The 20017-nt window shown below is 46.8% G+C and overlaps 1 protein-coding gene across 3 annotated transcripts in view; it reads right to left on the bottom strand.

The window, feature by feature from the left end:
- Positions 1-19289, bottom strand: part of acss1 (acyl-CoA synthetase short chain family member 1) — a 19374-nt gene extending 85 nt beyond the window's left edge. The window contains exons 1-14 of one of the 3 annotated variants that reach the window (XM_026190555.2): positions 18611-19289; positions 13784-13880; positions 11667-11866; positions 7533-7708; positions 7304-7456; positions 6082-6229; positions 4917-5054; positions 4671-4763; positions 3402-3514; positions 1586-1712; positions 1380-1507; positions 1075-1138; positions 662-783; positions 1-378 (exon numbers count right to left, since the gene is read on the bottom strand). The exon at positions 1-378 is cut by the window's left edge and continues 85 nt beyond it. In XM_026190555.2, the coding sequence (XP_026046340.1) occupies positions 193-378; positions 662-783; positions 1075-1138; positions 1380-1507; positions 1586-1712; positions 3402-3514; positions 4671-4763; positions 4917-5054; positions 6082-6229; positions 7304-7456; positions 7533-7708; positions 11667-11866; positions 13784-13880; positions 18611-18914 (2049 nt within the window). In that variant the 5' untranslated portion in view covers positions 18915-19289 and the 3' untranslated portion in view covers positions 1-192. The remainder of the gene's footprint in view (positions 379-661; positions 784-1074; positions 1139-1379; positions 1508-1585; positions 1713-3401; positions 3515-4670; positions 4764-4916; positions 5055-6081; positions 6230-7303; positions 7457-7532; positions 7709-11666; positions 11867-13783; positions 13881-18610) is intronic. The other 2 variants (XM_080288305.1, XM_080288306.1) reach the window with 2 other exon arrangements.
- Positions 19290-20017: the final 728 nt, after the last annotated feature.

The raw sequence follows: 20017 nt of genomic DNA, 5'->3' as shown, positions 1-20017 counted from the left end.
TTTAAGATGACATGAAGAAATAAAATAAAATCATTTAAAAGTTGGATCCATTGGTAACGAGAGAAAACCGCCCTCAGTGTCTCGGCGTCTTTCTTCCTCCAATCAGCAGCGGCACTGACTGCCGCACTGCTCCTGATTGGAGCAGAGCCTTCACCTGTACGTGACACCCCGCCCACCTCCCTCCTAATTCTTCTACTTCTTCTTCTCCTCCTGTCTCTGCTTTCTGTACGCTTCGTGGGCCTCTATGATCTCCTTGACAATGGACGGGTCGTCCAAAGTCGACACGTCGCCGAGATCCTCAGTTGTTTCCATGGCAACCTTCCTCAGGATCCGCCTCATGATCTTACCTGAGCGGGTCTTCGGCAGCCGCGTCACCACCTGACAGACAAGAGTGGCAAACTGAGCTCTGATTGGACGACATAGCTGAACGCCAGCAAATAATGTGATCAATAATATAATCAACCGACAAATTACAAATGAAGAAGAAGAAAAACGTTTTGGTTTTGTAAAACGGACCGAAGCAGGAAACAATCAGAATATATGAATGTAAATATTCCAGATCACAGCTAAATATTTATGTAAATCTTCCTGTTTGTTGTTGTTTCTGGTACTTCCTGTTTCCTGCTGAGGGGTGTGGAGGCGAGTTCAGACACACACTGACCAGGAAGTGCTCGGGGACGGCGTATTTGGCGATCTTGGTGGCGACGAGGTCTCTGAGCTGCTGCAGCACGGCGGGAGCGTCATCACTGAGGTCCTCCTTTAAAACCACGAAGGCAAAAGGCACTGAGGGCACACACACACACACACACACACACACACACACACACACACACACACACACTCAGTGTAAACTTCGACAAACATCTGGAATCAGACCTAAATCTTCTGACTGGACAGTTGCACTGCCCCTCAGCACTCTGACTTGTTTCTCTACGTTTCTGACTCTGCCTGCAGACTCAGTGACGGCCCAGCAGGGGGCAGCAGAGTCTCATGCGCTTGATGTCATCATCATTAATAAAACCAATCAGGCTTTTTCATCTCTCCCCTTCCTTCCCTCCTTCCTCGTGTCCTTACCTTCTCCCTTGATGTCATGTGGGATTCCTATGACAGCTGTTTCTGGAACAGCTGGATGTTCGTCCTGCAGGGAAGAGCACATGCGTGTCAGCTGCTCGAAATCACAAATATTGAAGATGCACCTGTGGTATCCATATCAATCTCCTACGTCGCCTCGTTCTCGACTGATGGCTTCCACGTGATTTTCAGAAAACTTGACCTGTGACCTTGACCTCGGGGTCAGATCCTTCAAAATCCTTCAAATGTGCTCAAAGGTTTAAAGAGAGTAATACTCGGCACGTTTCTGAGGCCTGTGTGCGTCTCACCAGAGCGTCCTCGATCTCAGCCGTGCCGAGGCGGTGACCGCTCACATTGATGACATCATCCATGCGGCCCGTTATCTGGTAGAAACCGTCCTCTGAGCGGTAGGCTCCATCGCCGCTGAAGTAAAACCCTGAAATAAAAAAACGCAGCTCTCAGACGGTGACTCTACAAAACTACAGACGGCCAGGGTTTACGCTGTAGCACTGACCAGGATACGGTTTGAAATACGTGTCGACGAATCTCTGGTGGTCGCCGTAGATGCTCCGAGCAATCCCCGGCCATGGCTGACTGATGCACAGCGCTCCGGTGATGTCGTTACCTGACAGCTGCTCGCCCTGGTCAACAACAACACAACAGCAGGACACACAAACTGATGACAGAGGCCAGTTTAAAAGCAGCTGATAACATGTGCTTCTTTGCAGTCTATGCAGTTTTATTTCTCACAGCCAAAGAAGAAGGAAGTCAAATCTCGGCTCACCCTCAAAACTGAAAAGAGCCACACTTTAAAAAAACTAAAAACAACAAACATCACAACAAGCAGTTTGGTCAGTCTACAAGCTCTTGACATCGTTCAAAGAAGGTTAACAGACCGAAGACCACTCAAGTTATTTTTATTTGAATTATTTCCATTTCTCAACCTCGTAAACCTGCAGTTTCTCTAACCTCCAGCAGAGGCAGGAGTGATCCCCACAGACTCCCATGGTTACAGCCTGATACAGGAAACGGTTTTTTACTGTATGAAGGACTAAAGTTTGCATTATTAGGGGCGTGGCCTCTCTGACTAACAGGTGGATGCTAGCTCCACCCTGAACTGGACCCGTGGAGCGTGTCTGTGCTGCTGGAGACTTTTTAATGTTATTGAACAATTTCCAGTAAACAACTCAGACACTCAGAAAATAGGGAACGGGTCCCCTCCAGTTCATTCTGCTCTCTAACGTCTCACGTCTCCACCCTGACAGCGACGCCACTGTAAGTGGTCCGGTTAAATCCCGGACAACCAGCGGCTAAACTCTGAGAGGATTGGAGTGAAAGTGACCTCGAGGATGAGGAGCTGAAGGAGGTCTAATCTAATTGAGTCCTCTCTGATGAAAAACCCTCAACATCCGCAGATTACGCCTCTTTAACGAGTGGATAATTAATTTGGAGACGTGGCGATCGGAGTCCGAAAGTCTGTTAATCAAAGCAAACAGATGCTGCGGCGCCGTCTTAATGGAGAGATTAAAGAGAGGGTGTCACTGGAAGGCTCGTCCATCTGAAGGTCTGAGCGCGGTTAATGAGACGCAGGATTGATGTGAGGCTGCAAACAGCTTCATCAGCAGGTCCGTCTCTGAACAGCTGCTTCATTCAGTACGTAATGATGCTTCCTGCTCCTCTCTGACTCTGACGGGACCATTGGCTCCAACATGGACTTCCTGTTTCATCATTAAAACGTTCGCTGAGGTCAGAGGTCACTCACAGGATGCTCACAGATGATCAGACCTGCGGAGCTGCCCCCTGCTGCTCATTGCAAACAGTTTTATCGTCACGCTTCATCTGAATCGATTCTGTTCTTTGTATGATGCTTCGAGTTCTGAAGGTCAACCGGGGTCACAGGTCACAGGTTCATGGGGCTCACGATGAGCCCACCTTAACCTCTTTGTTTGGGTTCTTAAAGACGCTTCCCCTCTCATGCCAGATACCTCCAGGTATGCAACCTGTAGTGTTGTCACCTCAGAGGTGGTCCCGAGACCCCCTCCCAGGTGACTGAGCCCCGACTCACACCTGGACCCATACGACCCTAACAGCTCCTCCCAGGCTGGAACACTGAAGTCTGTGTTTTATTTATCTGCCGCGTGACCCTTCAGCTCGTCACGCGTGCTCGTCTGATCGTTTCATTATAAGTGAGAGTTTCATGATAATCGCCTGTTTGAATTGTATTAGGCTGAACGTTAGCATGACTGGGGGCGTGGCCTCTTTGCCTGCCGGATGCATGGCAGTGTTAAGTCAACACAGGTACAATATAAAGAGCAGAGACAGCAGCTCACCTTCTCTCCCATCAGGACGGGCTGGATACCAAAAAACGGCCTCATGGCCATCGCTGGAACGATGGGCGCTCCTTCGTCAGCCGGGCGTGGGGCGATGCAGACTCCGCCGGTCTCTGGGGGGACAGAAACATCACGCCGCTGTGAGGTTATCACAGAGGACACTGCTGATGCGTTCCATGCTTTCTACCCCCCGCCACCACCAGATGGCCTCAGAGGTCGCCTCTGACTGCAGCTTTAATTTCCTTTAATTTCTTAATTTATTGGGATTTTCCTCCTTTTAAGAGTCAGAAGCAGCTGGCAGAGAGTTTAAAGTCCGATTTAAAAACACACTCTCGGACACTCGGTGTCGTGATTGTCGAGGAATTAGGTCACACGCGCCCTGCTGTCGGTGATCCTGCACCGTCTCATCCCGGGGGGGGGTTTCTGTGAGGCTGCAGGGGGGGTCGGGGCATAAAGTGTGCAGGATTTGATCTTAATTCATTTTCTGCAGAGCTGCAGATGTTCCGCTGCTAATCGTTCAAATTAGGGTAAAGGCTTCACTAAAGAGAGAATCAGACGGACTTAGAGTCGGATCAGCGCCACAAACAAAGAGACCAGAAAACTTCCAGGAATTAAACCCGACCGCCGACTCCACAGCAAACACCCAGGCACGCTGTTTTTAATTGAATTTGGTAACGTTTCCGTGAAATCAACGGTTGTGGAGCCGTCAGTGAAACAGTCAGCGAATTTCGTCCTCGTAAACCGAGCTGAAGGAATCAGTTCAGACGCTCTACGAATGACTTTCTGAGTTCTTGGAAATGAAACTTAATAATAAAGCTAGCGCATGTTTTCTAAATGTGTGAGCAACGATGCGATCAAGAATATTTCCAGTGTTTGTTGTCATAATTTCAGGACCCGCAGACGCTGCTCACACCTTCAAATCGTCGATTCAAACTGTAAATAAACAACGTGCCGTTTCCCTCTAAACCCTTGTGCAGCGAACGCCTCGGCTGTGACAGGGAACGCCCACTCGGCACACCTGTGTGTGCGACCTGGCCAGACCAGCCCTGCCTCTGGGCCGTCGAGCAGCAGAGACACACCTGAGCCCCATCGTTCTGCTGCTTCTCACAGCTGAGCTTAAGTAAGACTGAAGGCTTTATTTTTGCTACTGATCATTTTTATGAACCAACCAAAGGCCTGGAAACCCTGGCGCTATCGTTCATCGACGATTAGAAATCATGCAAAAGTCAGGTGAGCACTCGCTGATAACAGTGTGTGGCTGAGTCTCACCTGTCTGCCACCAGGTGTCCACTAAAGGGCACCGCCCCTCTCCCACAACACTGTGAAACCAGTGCCAGGCCTCGTGGTTAATGGGCTCTCCCACTGTAAACGCACACACACACACGTTAGTACTTCTAAGTTTAATAATGAAACTCAGGTTATAAAACTAACTTTGTTGACATGTAGTGCGTAGATATTTCTCCCCAGAACACTCAGATCTGATATTTTGGCTGAAATCTGATAAAACCGTCCAACCTGATCCGAGCGTCCTCAGAGACGAGCGGTCGTACTTCTTCACCCAGCTCTCGCCGTACTTCAGAAGCAGTCGCAAAGCTGTCGGAGCGCCGTAAAACTGGCTGATCCTCAGACGCTCGACGGTTTCCCAGTACCTGCCTGAAGGAACCACAGAAACGAACATGTGGAAATATGAAATACAGAATACACGACATGCTTTCAGCTCAGTCACATGACGTTTCAGTCACATGACTGAGCTGAAAACATGCCGAGTATTAAAACTTTGTTTGAAACAGAGACACCAAACACCTGCAGTCAAAACCCAGGGGTAAAAAATCCACAGTAGTCTAACATTCATCACTCCATTAACATCCATCCATCCATCCATCTGCCCGCCATCCATCCATCCACCCATCATCCATCCATCCATCCAACCATCCACCCATCCACCCATCATCCATCCATCCATCCGCCCATCATCCATCTGTACGCCATCCATCCATCCATCCATATTCCAAATGTCCTTCTCCCCAGAAGCTCCTCCTCAGAGATCCTGATGTGTTCCCAGGCCAGATGAGATGCCTGAACCCCTGATGTGTGAACCACCGCAGCCGACAACCAAAGAGACCAGTACAGAGGAGCCGTTGTTCTACTCCAAGGCTCTCCCCGTTCATCATCTGACCAGGACGCCTCCTCGCTGATTTCCAATGGGCATCCCCAACAGGAATTAAAACTGCAGAAATACCCTGAAAGATTATGTATCGCACCTGGATACTGGAGCACCTCAGGGTCTTTACCTTACAACACCCTTCAGGTGAGTATTGTGATTTTATGCTATATAAATTAAATAAAATGTATTTAAAATAATTAAGAGGAATATAAACCACAGCTGGGGATTAAATGTCTGGAGTACTTACTAACACTTACACTTACTTCTGCACCTATCAAACAAGACCACAACATGACTATAAAATCACATTCACCTTGTGGCGCCTCTTTGAGGTCACAGATGTTTGAGAAAACAGAGGAAGTACGGTGATAAAACAATGGAGGTGCGATAAGCTGCCTGTGCAGGTAATAAAACACCTTTAATGAGTCACTAAAGCCTAGAACACCTGGTTGTACTTCCTTGAGGTCACCTGTGAGGAGAGGGCGGAGCTTCATGAGCTTCACGTGTTACTCTTACCTGGATTTGGATAAACAGGTGTGCTCTCAAACAGGACGGTGGTGGCGCCGTTGCACAGCGGGCCATACACCACGTAGCTGTGTCCCGTAATCCAGCCGACGTCTGCCATGCAGCCGAACACGTCGCCGTCCCGGTAATCAAACACGTGCTGTAACAATAAGGTCGGGGAAACCTGCTGAGACTGAAGAAGTCACCTGGATGAGTGACGAAACGTTTCTCCCACAAAACGCTACGTCCAGATGAACAGAATCAACTTTTGGAGAATAAAGAATAAAGGATAATAGACACATTTGTTCTGTCATTTATGAGTAAATTTGGCACTTTTGGTGCTCCACATATAAACTGAGTGTGACACATTAAATGAAAAGTGTTTGTAGCTGAGCGGCTGAAGCAGCTGATCTGAAGCGTTTCAACCACAAACACCCCCCCCTCCCCCGATACACACACACACACACATTAGTCCTCGTCGCTCCTTTTTCACATAAATCAGCTTTTGCTCTGTTTCACATCCAAACAACCAGCGAGCCAAAAACTCTGAGCCGCTAAGCAGCTTTAGAAATTAGCACTGATAAATATTTGGCAGACATGGAGGTGTGTGTGTGTGTGTGTGTGTGTGTGTGTGTGTGTGTGTGTGTGTGTGTGTGTGTGTGTCTGTGTCTGTGTCTGTGTGTGTGTGTGTGTGTGTGGGGGGGGGGGTGTTATGTTTATATTCAATCATGAACAACAACATCAGGTCATCATGTGACACATGCAGAGGAAGCGGATGTCTCAATAAAGGCTAATTTAAAGCTTTTCAGAGGCAGGCTCGCTCTTCATCATCACCCTCTTCTTCCTCCTCGCCGGTGAGGCCTGTTATGTAATTGCTCTGCTTTGTCTTCAAGGACACAAACAGCCCATTCAAAAACACGAAACTTTATCAAACGTCCTGCCAGAGGAGGGTGAGGGAGGGAGGAGAACCCCCCCTGCCCCCCCCACTGAGAACAACGTCTCAGTTATTCTCAACTCTGCAAACATCGTTAGAACAGGTTTCAAATCGCTGACATAGAAATCATGCCTGCAGCCAATCAAAAGTTGGCACCTGACGCCAGAGAGGAGAACCTGCACTGACCTCTGCACCTGAACTCTGCCCTAAAGATTTTTGCCCTGGAAATATGAAATATCGTTCTCCTGCTGACGTTCCTCAGAACCTCCATACAGAACATTTTAGGAAGAGGACGAGTACCTGGAGTGTCAGGGATGCGTACAGCAGGTATCCCGCCTGTGTGTGGACGACGCCCTTCGGTTTGCCCGTGCTGCCCGACGTGTAGAGCAGGAAGAGGAGGTCCTCGCTGTCGAGAGCCTCGGGGGCACAGACGGCCGGCTGAGAGGACATCGCCTGCAACACGACACGGAGCTCAAACGCTGATCAACAATTCAATATTCAGATTGTATCGATAAAGTATCGATCTCACCTCCTCCAGCTGGACGTCCCTCTCTCCCATCACCACCGGCGTCTCAGTCCTCTGACAGACGAAGACGTGCTGGACGGAGGGACAGGTCTTTACCGCGGCGTCCACGGTGGCTTTGAGCTGGATGACCCGGCCTCCTCTCACACCTTCATTAAAGGTGATCACAGCTTTACAGCCAGCTGGAGAGCAGCAGAGGGACAGTTTGTCATGATTTAATGATGAAGTGGAGTTCCTCAGGGCTCAACCCCAGGTCCTCTTTCATTTCACTTTATTGCTTCTTTTAAAAGTTTCCCCGCGGTCACACTCAGGAGAATCAGTAAAGTCAGAGATCACTCCCAGGTGTTTGACATGTGACGTCACCTGATCTGTTACCTGAGGAGCACACACTGAGCACTTCTTCTTCTCTTGTATGACTTTAGAAACTCACTTTTCACTCGTCAAATGTTGTTATTCATTAACAGACGTTCCTCTGAGGGGTATTACAGTTAATCTGCTTTATGAATGGACTGTGAGTGTGTGTGTCACAGACACTGTTTGTGTGTCTGACGTTGTGAGCTGCCTCATTTTGTTTTTGTGGAATTTCATCTCATTTGAAAGTTTTACAGTTGAATCCGAGCCCTGAGCTGCTTCACAGATGTTGGTTGTAGAGAAAGTTTGATCCTGTCAGCTTTAAAATGTTCATTATTGTCACGATTACTAATATCATAATTCTCTGAATGTTTACATTTAAATGTGTTTTTGTGTCCGACAGTGAAAATCTGTCAACAGGAAGTCAAACTGTGGCTGAAAACGATCCAGAGTCAACCTTTGAACTGCATAAAAATATAAGAGTCTGGTGATAAAACGTTGCTGCGTCTGTGCCAGAGGTCGGAGGGCAGGTTGGCTCTGACTAAAGCGAGTGTGTTCTGCTGCTGGTTTTGGTTCATGTGAAGAAACTGTTGAAGTCCAGACAAACTTCCGCTCTCAGCTCACAATCTGCAGATAATCCCAGATTTAATGCAAAGGAGCATCAAATATGCAATAACAGAAAGTTGCACTGCCCTGTTTGCGCTTATTCAGCCATCAGCCACAGAGGACGCTGGAAGGAGGCAGGGATTGGCTGAAAAAATATGCTTTGGTAAATTTACCAGCAGCATGAGTCTGACGAGGATTTGCTTCTTAAATCTGCACCAAGAAAAAAACTGAGAAATAACTGCAGAAACTCAGAGAAACCCTAAAAAGATTCAGAGGACAGAAGAATCGCTGGTTTCCTCATTTCCTGCTGCTGTCGGTTCAAACGACCGTTGGGTTTTATTGCTACTCCTGAAACGCCACGCTTCACTGATTTGTTTCCAAAACACATCCCTGGACGGTGAGGCTGACCTCCACGTCCCTGAACCCTCCGCCTGCTGTCAGACCAGACGCACCACAAGCTAAAAATGACTCTGTGTGATTCTGCGGGAATCGAACAGTCAGAGCTTTAAATGTTCAGTCTTTGTGAGAGATTAGATCGCACAGAGAGCGTGGGGGACTGACATGCAGGAAATGGTCTGGCAGCATACAGGTCACCTGTTCAGCCAGGTGAGGTTCAGCAGCAGCCCACAGGGTAAAGGTTTAACATGACTCCATGTGTGAAATACAGCAGCGGATCTAGGATGCCCTCGGGAGCTTTGAATTAGGGTCTCATACGGTTTATTACCCGTGATCATCCCATGGTCACCGGTGAGCGGTGCAGGAGTCGACAACAATATAGACGTTAGGAGACCGACACTCGTACCGCTCGCTCTGATGGAAGGATCGAGGGAAGCTCAGGGTTCAGTCTCTAACCCTAGCCATACCCCGCCTCCTGACAGGGAACTTTTACCTATTTGGCATCATCGACAAATATGTGACCACAAAGGAACCGTGAGGCTGAAGAGACGCGATCTGAACGGGAACATGTTCTAGTTCATGAAGCTCTGTTGGTCTCACACACAGCCCGACGCGACTCATCACCTGCTTTGTTTCAGGTCCGTTCCACGTTCCTGCTGCGAACTTCTTCTCTGGTTTCTTCTTTGTTCAGTGACTGAATGTGGAGCAAACGACGCATCATCAGGAACCATCTCTGTGGTGATGAAGATGATGACCTCTGCCCACAGCAGAGGTCACATGATGACTTCATGCACTGCAGGCGTGCTTACACCGACGTTTCTAATAATGAGGTGTTTGAGATTTTCCTCGAGTGGCTGAGGAAAGGTCGCGATCCGGCCTTTCAAGCTGTGCTCCACATGCGTGCAGGTTAGTGACATCCATAGCTGGACTGGCCAGCAGCCCACCGGGCATTTGCCTGGTGGGCTGCTGGCGATTTTTTGTTTTTATGGGCCGATGGATTTTTTTTAATTTTTTTTATGAAGGGTATATATAATGAAAGGTGTTGGATTGGCCAATTGGTCATGAGCGACTCTGGGCTGGACCAATTACAGCCGAGGAGGCCGGATGCACCCGCCCCCTTGTTTAGCAATCACGTGATTTTCGCGCATTGCATGCCGGGAACTCGTGGCAAAACAATCCAAGTACCGCATCAAATGCAAGCATTTGCAGCACCGCAAAACGTTCATTCTCCGGTTCCAATACCTTCTTGTTTTTTCTTTGCCGCACAAAAAAGGAATGTACAAAACAAAAGGAGAACAATGCCGGTCCGTACAAAGACAGACTCGACGAAAAGACAAAGAAAAGATACGAGGAAAAAATCAAAGGTGTGAAAGGGTCAGACCCTTACGAGCACACAGAGGGACAAAAGACGTTAGCGTGCTGCCCAACTTTCACCACGCTCAGATTTATAATCATACGGTTCTTGGAGTGAGTGCATACACTCATGAAGTTTAGTAACTTCAGGTCACTGCAACAAGCCCAGGTACAGTTTACCGACGGATGGGTGCAGGACCTTGAAATGCACCGTGTAGAACGAAAGACCATCGTACGAACAAAGGTAAGTTTACCAGTCTCACAAATCGTCGTCATAAATACACGTTCGTTAACCGTTTATTAATAGGACCTTTGAGCTCAACGGTAATTAATTAGCAGTGGAAATAATTTCTGGTAGCATCACAGAAATGTAGCAGTGACAATAATATTGTATGCTGTAATCGTACTGGACAATTAGTGATACAAAACAACTGTTTTATCCTGTGAATAAAAGTATATGTTTTTGTCAATGTACCATAATAACAGAAGCGAAACGCAATATTGTGTCAGGACAATTCACTATTTATGCACAATAAATAAAGGAGCATAGCGCGACAATTTCTGTTCAGCGCCAGACTTGCTTGTAACCTATAACCTATAAGAAAAATGACGTATTAACTACTACAAAACTCTGACCTCTGTGGAAATGCCTGGAGCAGACTAACCTGTGAGCTGGAGTGTTCTGAGACGTTATATTTGGTATATCCAGACCATCCGTCGCCTCTTACTTCGGAAACATGGCTTAAAACATTTCTCTTCAACGACGTAATCCGATTTAAAAAAAACCGATCGGCTTCCCGTGGCTGTCATGCGACCGGCTGTTGCAGTTAATAATACAACAGCTTCTTGCCATTTTTTGTTTCTTTTTATCGCTGTGTAACTGAGTTCAATTGAAAGCCTGCGTGCGCTAGTACCTCTTGCCACAAGTTCCCAGAATCCTTTGCGGTTTTACCCCTGAATGACGTCACATTTTCAATCTTTATCCTGGTGGGCCGGTCTCTAGTCAAAATGCCCGGGCCGATTTTTTGTCCCAGTCCAGCCTTGGTGACATCTATCAGGTTTCCTCTGGTCTGTGGAACAGGTAAGGACTGCTGAATCTGTAAGTTTGCTCAGAGGAATCGTGCAGTGCGTTCTTGGTTCATGTTGTGGATCAAATCATTACTCCCTCAGTGTGTCAGCGTTCCTAACATGAATGAATGAAGCACCTTTATATGTCTGTTTGTTGGTGATCTGCACCTGCTGAAACAACTTTAACATCCATTTTCACCTCACCTCCTCAAAGCTCATCTTTCCTTAGAGACCCAAAGAATTCATCATAATGAAAATATCAATAACAACAATGACTTCTGTGTGTTTCGTCTCTTTGGCAGGAATGAATTTTCTGAGGGGCTGACATCAGAGGGCTGATGATGATGATGAAAGAGGTGTACTCACCATCTTGGATCCTTCCTGCTAGAGCATCAGAGCTGAATCCGGCAAACACCACGGTGTGCACCGCGCCGATACGGGCACACGCCAACATGGCTGCCACCGCCAGCGGAGACACGGGCATATAAATGGCCACTCGGTCACCTTTGTTGATCCCGTGACTCTTCAGGGCGTTGGCAAGGCGGCAAGTTGTCTCCAGCAGCTCCCTGCAGGTCAGACAGAGTGAGGATGATGAAGGTGGCTGATTATTTCCAGCTTTGTGTATTTATTCTCAAAGGGAAGAGTGGCTTTGCATGACTCGTAGTTTGAAATAATCCTTCTTTGTCTGAGTTCATCATCCGTCTAAAACCAGCTGCTTTAGCTCCTCCCCTTACATGAAACAGGACTAATCAGACAGCAGGACATGGGAGGAAACAATTAACAGCTGGTGAGAACCATCACCTGATGAGAGCTGAACCTGTGTCATGTTCAATGGCGCCACTCCGTGCATACCTGTGCTTGGTGTGGCTGTGTCAATGTCACCTCCAAAACACTAGTTGGCAGTGGAGTTCCTGTCTTCAGAAAGGATATCAGAAGGAGAGGCTGGAAACGGGAGATAACTAACTTGGAGGCACCTAACCAAAGGCCAATCAGTCACCACAGGCTATTACATTTGCAGACAGGTGTAGGTTAGGGTGGTGCAGGTTCAGGTGTGGCTACGACATAACGAAGGAGTATGACTCCCACCGTGACCGTTCTGAAAGCTGAACCTGTAAATTCGAGTGCAGCACCCTAAAAATATCCGGTCTTTAAGTGATGACGTATGAACCCTGGGTCCAAACTGCTCTGTTTATTAAGGCTGTTGTGTTTTTAACATGTTTTCATGTTTTGTATCTTGTTCTGTTTAATCTGAACAAGCCACTAAAAACAGTCAGTGATCACTGTCGGCCTCTGTTTTTATCACCACTGTTCATTTTAAAGCTCAGTTTTAAACCCTTATGATGTAACTGCAGCCCAGCCCATGCAGCAGTATTTGAATGACTAACCTCGTATTGTGGATGGATTATCTCAGTTGTTCTCCTGACTGAAGTTTGGTCCGTTTACAGCATCCTGCCATGCGATTGCATTTGTCCCTAACCATCAGGAACCTTCACGTTAACTTTTATCAAGTGGAAAATTGTTAGCGTTCATCCTCCAGCTTCACTGTGTTTATGCTAACATAGCTGTGTAGCTAGCGGTCACGTAGCACATCATTATCTACCAGCTAGCCCAACTTCAGTAACCCTACAAACGTCACTGCTGTTTACTTTTCTGTCTTCCTTTATGTTGAAAGTGACAGCAGAGCTGTACGTTTTAACTTTTCATAAAGAACATGCTATATCATGTTTAGGTGGAAACTAGCGAGCTAACGTCCTGCTAACTTCTATCCATCCATCGATCCATTTTCTTCTGCTTCTCCGGGGCCGGGTCGCGGGGGCAGCAGCCCAAGCAGAGAAGCCCAGACCTCCCTTTCCCCAGCCACCTCCTGCGTCCGGAGTGAGGCGGGAAAGAAAGTGCGAGAGAGAGGGTGAGAGAAAAAAAAACCCCCACTGCTCGCATCATTCACTTCAAAGAGTGAACGAGTCGGCTCTCAGAGCTGTTTCGTTCGCGACCAACACATCACTAGTCGCAGGACGTTTTGGGACACAGCTCTAGAGTCATTGTGGTTACTTCCTGTTTTACTTTGAAGGTTAATCTTCTGTTGTGCATCCTTCTAGTTTTACATCCTGCCTGGTGTTTCTTGCTGTGTAATCTTTGTTCACTTCGAGATGATGTTATTCCAGTTGGACTTTGCTGTGTTTGGATTTGGTTATCTCCTTTGGTTAGCTCCCATGCTGTTGGCGGAGAGACTCTAAGCTGAATATATCAATCAGACCATCACAGCTGTAACTGAAACCCTGCAAAGTGAAGCTGCTGACAGCTGAGGTTTCTGGAGCCAGGTGAAGATGCACAGCAGAAACACCTGCTCCACCTTTACGTTGCTCCAACACCTCTGTGGCTTTGCTGCGTGCTGATAAGATAAAGAGCGGTGTCATCTGCATAGAGGGAGGTCATGGCTTGATTTCTATCAGTACAGCTGATTAAATGATAACAGGTGTTCTTACCTGTAGGTGACCTTCACCTCAGTGCCGGGTTCATCTTGCTCCCAGATCAGAGCCACTCGGTCCGGATGTTTTTCCACGTGGACATCCAGGCAGTTCACTGACAGACAGACAGCGACTCAAACTGAAGCTTCAACAAACTAAACTTTTTATCAAACATAAAAATCAGATTCAGATCACACAGTGCTCACACAGATTTACACAGATCTGTGAACAACATCTGAGAGTCATGGGTCTTTGTTTTTGTAGAAAATGTTTCAGATCTTTGAGTTCAGCTCATGATAAATGGGAGCAAAAATAAAAGTGTTGAGTTTTTGTTCAGCACCAGGAGAATAAGCTTTAAACATTTCATGCACTGTCCCAGTATCTCCGATCATTTCCAGGTCCCTTGTTATCATTTAGCAGACTGGTGACTCCAAACGTGAGCAGAAACAGCACAAAGTGAACCTTTTAAAGCCAAAAATACAAACGTGTCACAGACAAGGCAGCTGCAAAAACTCGAGGCTGGACACAAATGAGGACGGCAAACAGAGACAACGGCACGGGGAGACTGAGCCTATTTATACAAGAGACCCAAAGAAAACCCAGAACCAACACAAAACAGGACGGCACTGACCACAGAGACCCAAAACCCCCACAAGGGAAGGCTGCGAACTACAGGGAATAAACCCTGGAAATACGCGGAGCTAAAGAGCAGTGACGAATGTGGAAATCAAACTCAACTAAAACCAGAGCAGAACGCAAGTTCACAACCTCAGAACTCTCTAACGCTCTACGACCTGAGGCACCTGTTAGTCAAAGAGGCCACACCCCTAATAGTCAGTCCTACATGCTACACCTGTAGAGGTGTTATGGGGGTAAATTATCTACAGAAACCAGAAATGTTTGTGTATCAGGCTGTGAATATGTTGACTCACCGCTGCCTCTGCTGGACACTAGAAAAACTGCAGGTTTAAGGCTTTCTTTTTCAGCCCTGGATGGCTCAATGCAGCTCCAGAATTCAGAATCCAGAATTCCTCCTCACGGCTGCTTAGTCCCGTCAGCAGCTACAGGAACGTCTGATGGAGGTCTGAAGGTTACGCACTGATAGATTTACAGACCGGTCTGACTCTGAGTGCTCCCAGAGTCTCAGAGATGGTGTTTGTGGTGAAAATCACACCACCAATATTTCACTTTGCTCACTTTGCTTCTGGATTTTAAGCCACGGAGGTGGATTTCATACAGAAACTGACTGAATAAAATACGATTAATTCTACTAAGCAAACGTTTGAAGCTGAGGAAACAAATGTTTCTCTTCATTGTTTAATAATCTTTAAGAAGACAGGATTCAAGCCAGTGTGCCAAACATCATCACACTCCTATATTTACTCGTTTTATCTCATCAGGTTTCAGTTTATCGTGAAACCTTCAAATCCTGCAGCTGCACCTGTGTCCTCTATCCCTCGTGTTTTGTGGCGTCAGCATCTCTCAGATCCTCTAATGATTAATTCTGTATCTGATGCAAAGTGCTGCAAACACATCGTGTGATGCAGAGCGTCTTCATTTATGTTCTGATTGAACATTAATCTGAAAATGGGCTTAAACCTGCAGATCCTGTCACGCAGCAGCTTTACAAAGTCATTTATGTAACAAAGAGCAGGAACAGAAAAGAAAAGCATCCAATCAGATTGGAGAGAAATCCTCCAGCCGGCATTATTGGAATATTATTGGATTATTATTGGATTATTATTGGATTATCATGAGAGAGAGAAAAACAACAGAGGAGGATAAAGAGAGAAACGCAGTCAGGTCACACCCTGCAGAGAGGCAGATACTCAGTAAACCATTAGTATTGTAATTACTCACAGCACTGTCTCAGTTACTTACTGTCATGTGTTTACACACTAACATGCACACAGTAAGATAACATATGAAACTTCCAGTCTGATCGCTGACTCTTATTTAACCCAATAAACAAACAGTCCACTGACTAAATCTTGATTTCTATCAAATCGTATCAATAAAGATCAACAAGCACAGCAGTGACAGCAACAATAACCTCTGCTGCAAACACTGAAGCAGAAACATCTGAACATCAGAAACAGCCAGCTCCTCCCCCTGCCCCTGCAGGTGTGTTACTGATCAGGTGAAGTGGCTTTATTGTAATTTTGACCGTGTGCAGTGGTTCAGTACACAGTGAACTGAGACAGAGTTCCTCCAACACCCTGGTGCAGACAATCAGCACGGGACTGCATGAAGTGCAAATGTGCAAAAACACAACAACAGTGCAACATTAGACACAAGCGTGCAATAGAAATGTGCAAAAGACTGAGCAGAATGTAACTGTGTCAGTCCAGTCACGGAGTGTTCAGGAGTCTGACGATTTGGGGGAAGAAGCTGTTCCTCGGTGAGGGGTGTGTGGCGTCCTCCATGATGCTGGTGGCTTTGCAGATGGAGCAGGTGTGATAGGTGTCTGTGATGGAGGGAAGAGAGGCTCCAATGATCTTCTCAGCTGCGCTCACTATCCGTTGTAGAGCATTGTGATCCGATACGGTGCAGTTACCATTCAGACAGTGATGCAGCTGCTCAGGACGCTCTCGATAGTCGCTCTGCAGAAGGTGGTGAGAATGGCAGGAGGGAGATGGGCTTCCCTCAGCTTCCTCAGGAAGTAGAGACGCTGCTGGGGCTTCTTAGTTATGGAGCTGGTGTTGAGGGACCAGGAGAGGTTCTCTACCAGGTGGACACCAAGAAATCTGGTGCTCTTGACGACCTCTGCAGAGGATCCATCAATGTTCAGTGGACAGTGATCTCTCCGTGCTTTCCTGAAGTCAACAATCATCTCTTTTGTTTTGTCCACATTCAGAGACAGGTTGTTGACTCGACACCAGTCCGTCAGCTGTTGCGCCTCCTCTCTGTATGCTGACTCGTTCTTGCTGATGAGATCCACCACAGTCGCTCAGTGTGGTGGTGTTGGAGATGCTGTTGATCCAGATTGTCTGAGGCCTCTGCGTCAGGATCCAGGTGCAGAGAGAGGTGTTCAGGCCCAGCAGGCTCAGTTTAACAATCAGGTGCTGAGGAATGATTGTGCTGAAGTCTATGAACAGCATTCATCAGGTGTCTTATTGACAGGTGTATTACTGACATGTGGGCTTGAGCTGAGCTTCAGGGGTCACCAGTTTCTGCAGTTATGGTCTGAAACATAATCAGGTGACAGTAAAGGTGACCTTTGACCTGTTGAATATAAAACGGCACCACTTGAGGGTATGATCCGGTTTGGATGAAGTCCAGGTGAGTGTGTGCAGAATCAGAGGCCGAACTGAGAGCTCTCGCTGTGTTATCAGCCATGCACATTCCTCCAGACCACGCCTCCTCCTTGTGCCAACAGCTCATTATCAGCTCAGTCAGCAGCAGTGGCTCCGCCCAGCGACATGGAAGTAATGGGTGTGGTAAAAAAACGGAAACAAACGACCACATGAGGAGATGTGCGTATTCATAAAAAGGTGAATACATGATGAGAAGCCTGCGGCACAGGACTGAACTTTGCCTTCATTTTATGATCATTATATGTACTCACATGCATTAACACAGAAACAGACACGCCCACATGATCGCTAACATGCGTTTGTTTAAAAGGATTCATTCATGTGCAAAAACACATGACTGTCTGCATGAATAAAGCTTGGTCTGAAAGCAGAGCCATTATTAACCTTTAAATGTGTTTCGGTCCGAGCCACAGAACAAACGGACACATTTCTGAATGACGTCTGGTGAGTTTTTTCTGGCCTCATTAGGAGCCGCCGTACAAACACTCAGACGGGCCAGAGCTTTAAACTGTGACTGATCAGCAACAAAAGAACACCCCCATCACACCCCCACCATCATTACACCAGCAGCTCCGACTGTGAGACTGTGAGGTTTCAAACTGAGCTCAGCCCTCAATGATCAAACTGCGTGACAACAAAACCTTCATTTAGCCTCTTCATCAGAGCTGCAGACCCACAGAGTCCTTTACATTTCCTGCAGGCTTTATTTTTCCACTAAAGCATCAAACACAGTCCAGAGAAAATCAAGGTACAAAACTACTGACTTATACTTAATCAGATAAAACATTTAAACACATCAGTAAATGTAATTAAAGCAAGCAAGCAATTTATTTATATAGCACTTTCAGATCAGCCCCCAGCTGAACACAAAGTGCTGAACACTTGACATGCCAAAAGTGATACATTGAACATGTTAAAGAATAAGAAAAAATAATAATAATAATATTAATATATGTATTAAAATGGAAAATAAAATGATTATTAAAATGTCATTTAAAATAATAAAATTAGCACAAATAGCAAAAACAATAATAAAATAGCATAGAAAATGACGATGAGCATTACATTTAAAACAATAAAATCAGGGTCAGACTGTGTCATAAGCCAAGGAGTAAAAACAGAAGGGCTGCTAGCTGCAGCAGCACCGTTGTTACTGATTGATGGGAGATTAGTGTGGAAACAGCGGAAGTTAAAAAAGGTGAAAATCTGACTGAAGTTTGGCTCCGTTCGGCTTTTTCTTCATTACAAACTTTGACTGAAGCGCACAAACAGCCGCACACACAGGCGAGTAAAATCAGGCACATTTTGAATGAAGTCTGGTGCAGACACTGGCTCCCCGCACAGAGGAGTTCAGGGCTCCTGCGCTCAGTATCGATCACTGATTAATAACAGTTATCAGCGTGTTATTGACTGGCACGCGCAGGAAACGTGACCGACTCTCCGACAGCGGGAAGTTTTACTGAGCACGACGGAGGAACTCGGATTAAATATCGGGATCGATCAGGTTATTGATCGACGGGAAACTCACCGGACACGTTGAGCTTTCCTCCCAGGAACCAGCCGATCCTCCCGCTGCTCAGGTCGCAATCCCGGACCCGGTGGAACGGTTCCACCCAGCGGAGCCTGTCGGCGGCGGCGGCCCCCCAGAACCGATCCGGGTCCGTGACGGAGAGGCGGTACAGGTCCCCGTGGGAGAGCCGGGACAGCTCGGTGCTCCAGGTCCCGGGGGCAGGAGCGTGAGGCTGGTAGGACAGACACCTGCTGGGTCCCGGAGCCCTGCGGCGGCTCAGCGCGGCCCAGAAGAGCCCGGACCCCCTGCTGCGCGCGGCCATGGCGATCCTGAGCGGTCAGCTGTGAGACCGGAACACCTCCGCTCCTCAGAGCCGGCCCCTCGGCCCTCCCACCCCTCAGGTGTGTCCAGGTGCAGCAGGTATGGAGGAACAGTAGTGCCGAGTTTCGGTGCTCCAGCATCCGTTATGAACATAATTATACCTGAAGTCTGAGTTTTGGATTGAAGAGTTAAAATGAAATTCTGAACTTATTTTTGTAAAAAAAATTAAATAAAAAATGAATTCACTCATTATTACTTATTATTTTAGAGAGTTTGTCTCATATTTATTCAGAAACATGTAATAAAAATATGTTTGCATTTTTAATCCCGTAATGATGTTTTTTATATTACATTTAAATTAAAGTCAGAACGTCAACTTTAATCTTTCTGTGAAGGTTCTCAGTCATCCAGGTCATCGTAGTCAAAGGAGCTTGCAAAGAAAAGCGTCTGGACTTCTTTAAGTTACTTGAAGACGTTTCACCTCTCATCCGAGAAGCTTCTTCAGAGGTGAAACGTCTTCAAGTAACTTAAAGAAGTCCAGACGCTTTTCTTTGCAAGCTCCTTTGTCAACTTTAATCTGCTCGTGTTCACTTTTTATTGTCACATTTATTTATTAAACTACAAACAATTTCCTGTCTTGTCTTCTTATTGTTAACGGTTACATCACTTCCTTTGTGAACATAAAGAAACCATTTAAATTTGAACTAAGGTGTCCCCGGCTGAGCGTCCTCATGAAGCCGCCCGCTCACATTAAAACCTGCAGATATTTAAAAGTGATGGCACGCCTGTAAAGGCACGCACTGTGCGAGCAGTTTGGGTGTTTTGCATTTCTAAAGGAGGCTCTGTGAGCCGAGTGTCCACAGATGTGGAAAAACCTGCGGCACAGAAACAAGCAGAGCGTGCAAAACACAACTTCCTTTCTGCGTGTTTTATTAAAATGTCAGAGCGAGGTCTGAAGATCGCACACAAGACCAAACGCGTCAAACAGGAAGGCCGTTTGTCATCGAGTGCGTGAGGTCGTACTTCAGACTCAGTTTTAGCTAAAGGAAGGAGGTGATTTGTCTTTCAGCCGGCGATGAGCACGAGGACGCTGAAGAGAAGCTG

The sequence above is a fragment of the Astatotilapia calliptera genome, chromosome 13 (genome assembly GCF_964374335.1).
Source record: "Astatotilapia calliptera chromosome 13, fAstCal68.1, whole genome shotgun sequence".
NCBI classification, from domain to species: Eukaryota; Metazoa; Chordata; class Actinopteri; order Cichliformes; family Cichlidae; genus Astatotilapia; species Astatotilapia calliptera.
Note: the sequence above shows the minus strand (reverse complement) of the source record. Positions and strands in the feature narration are given on the sequence as shown.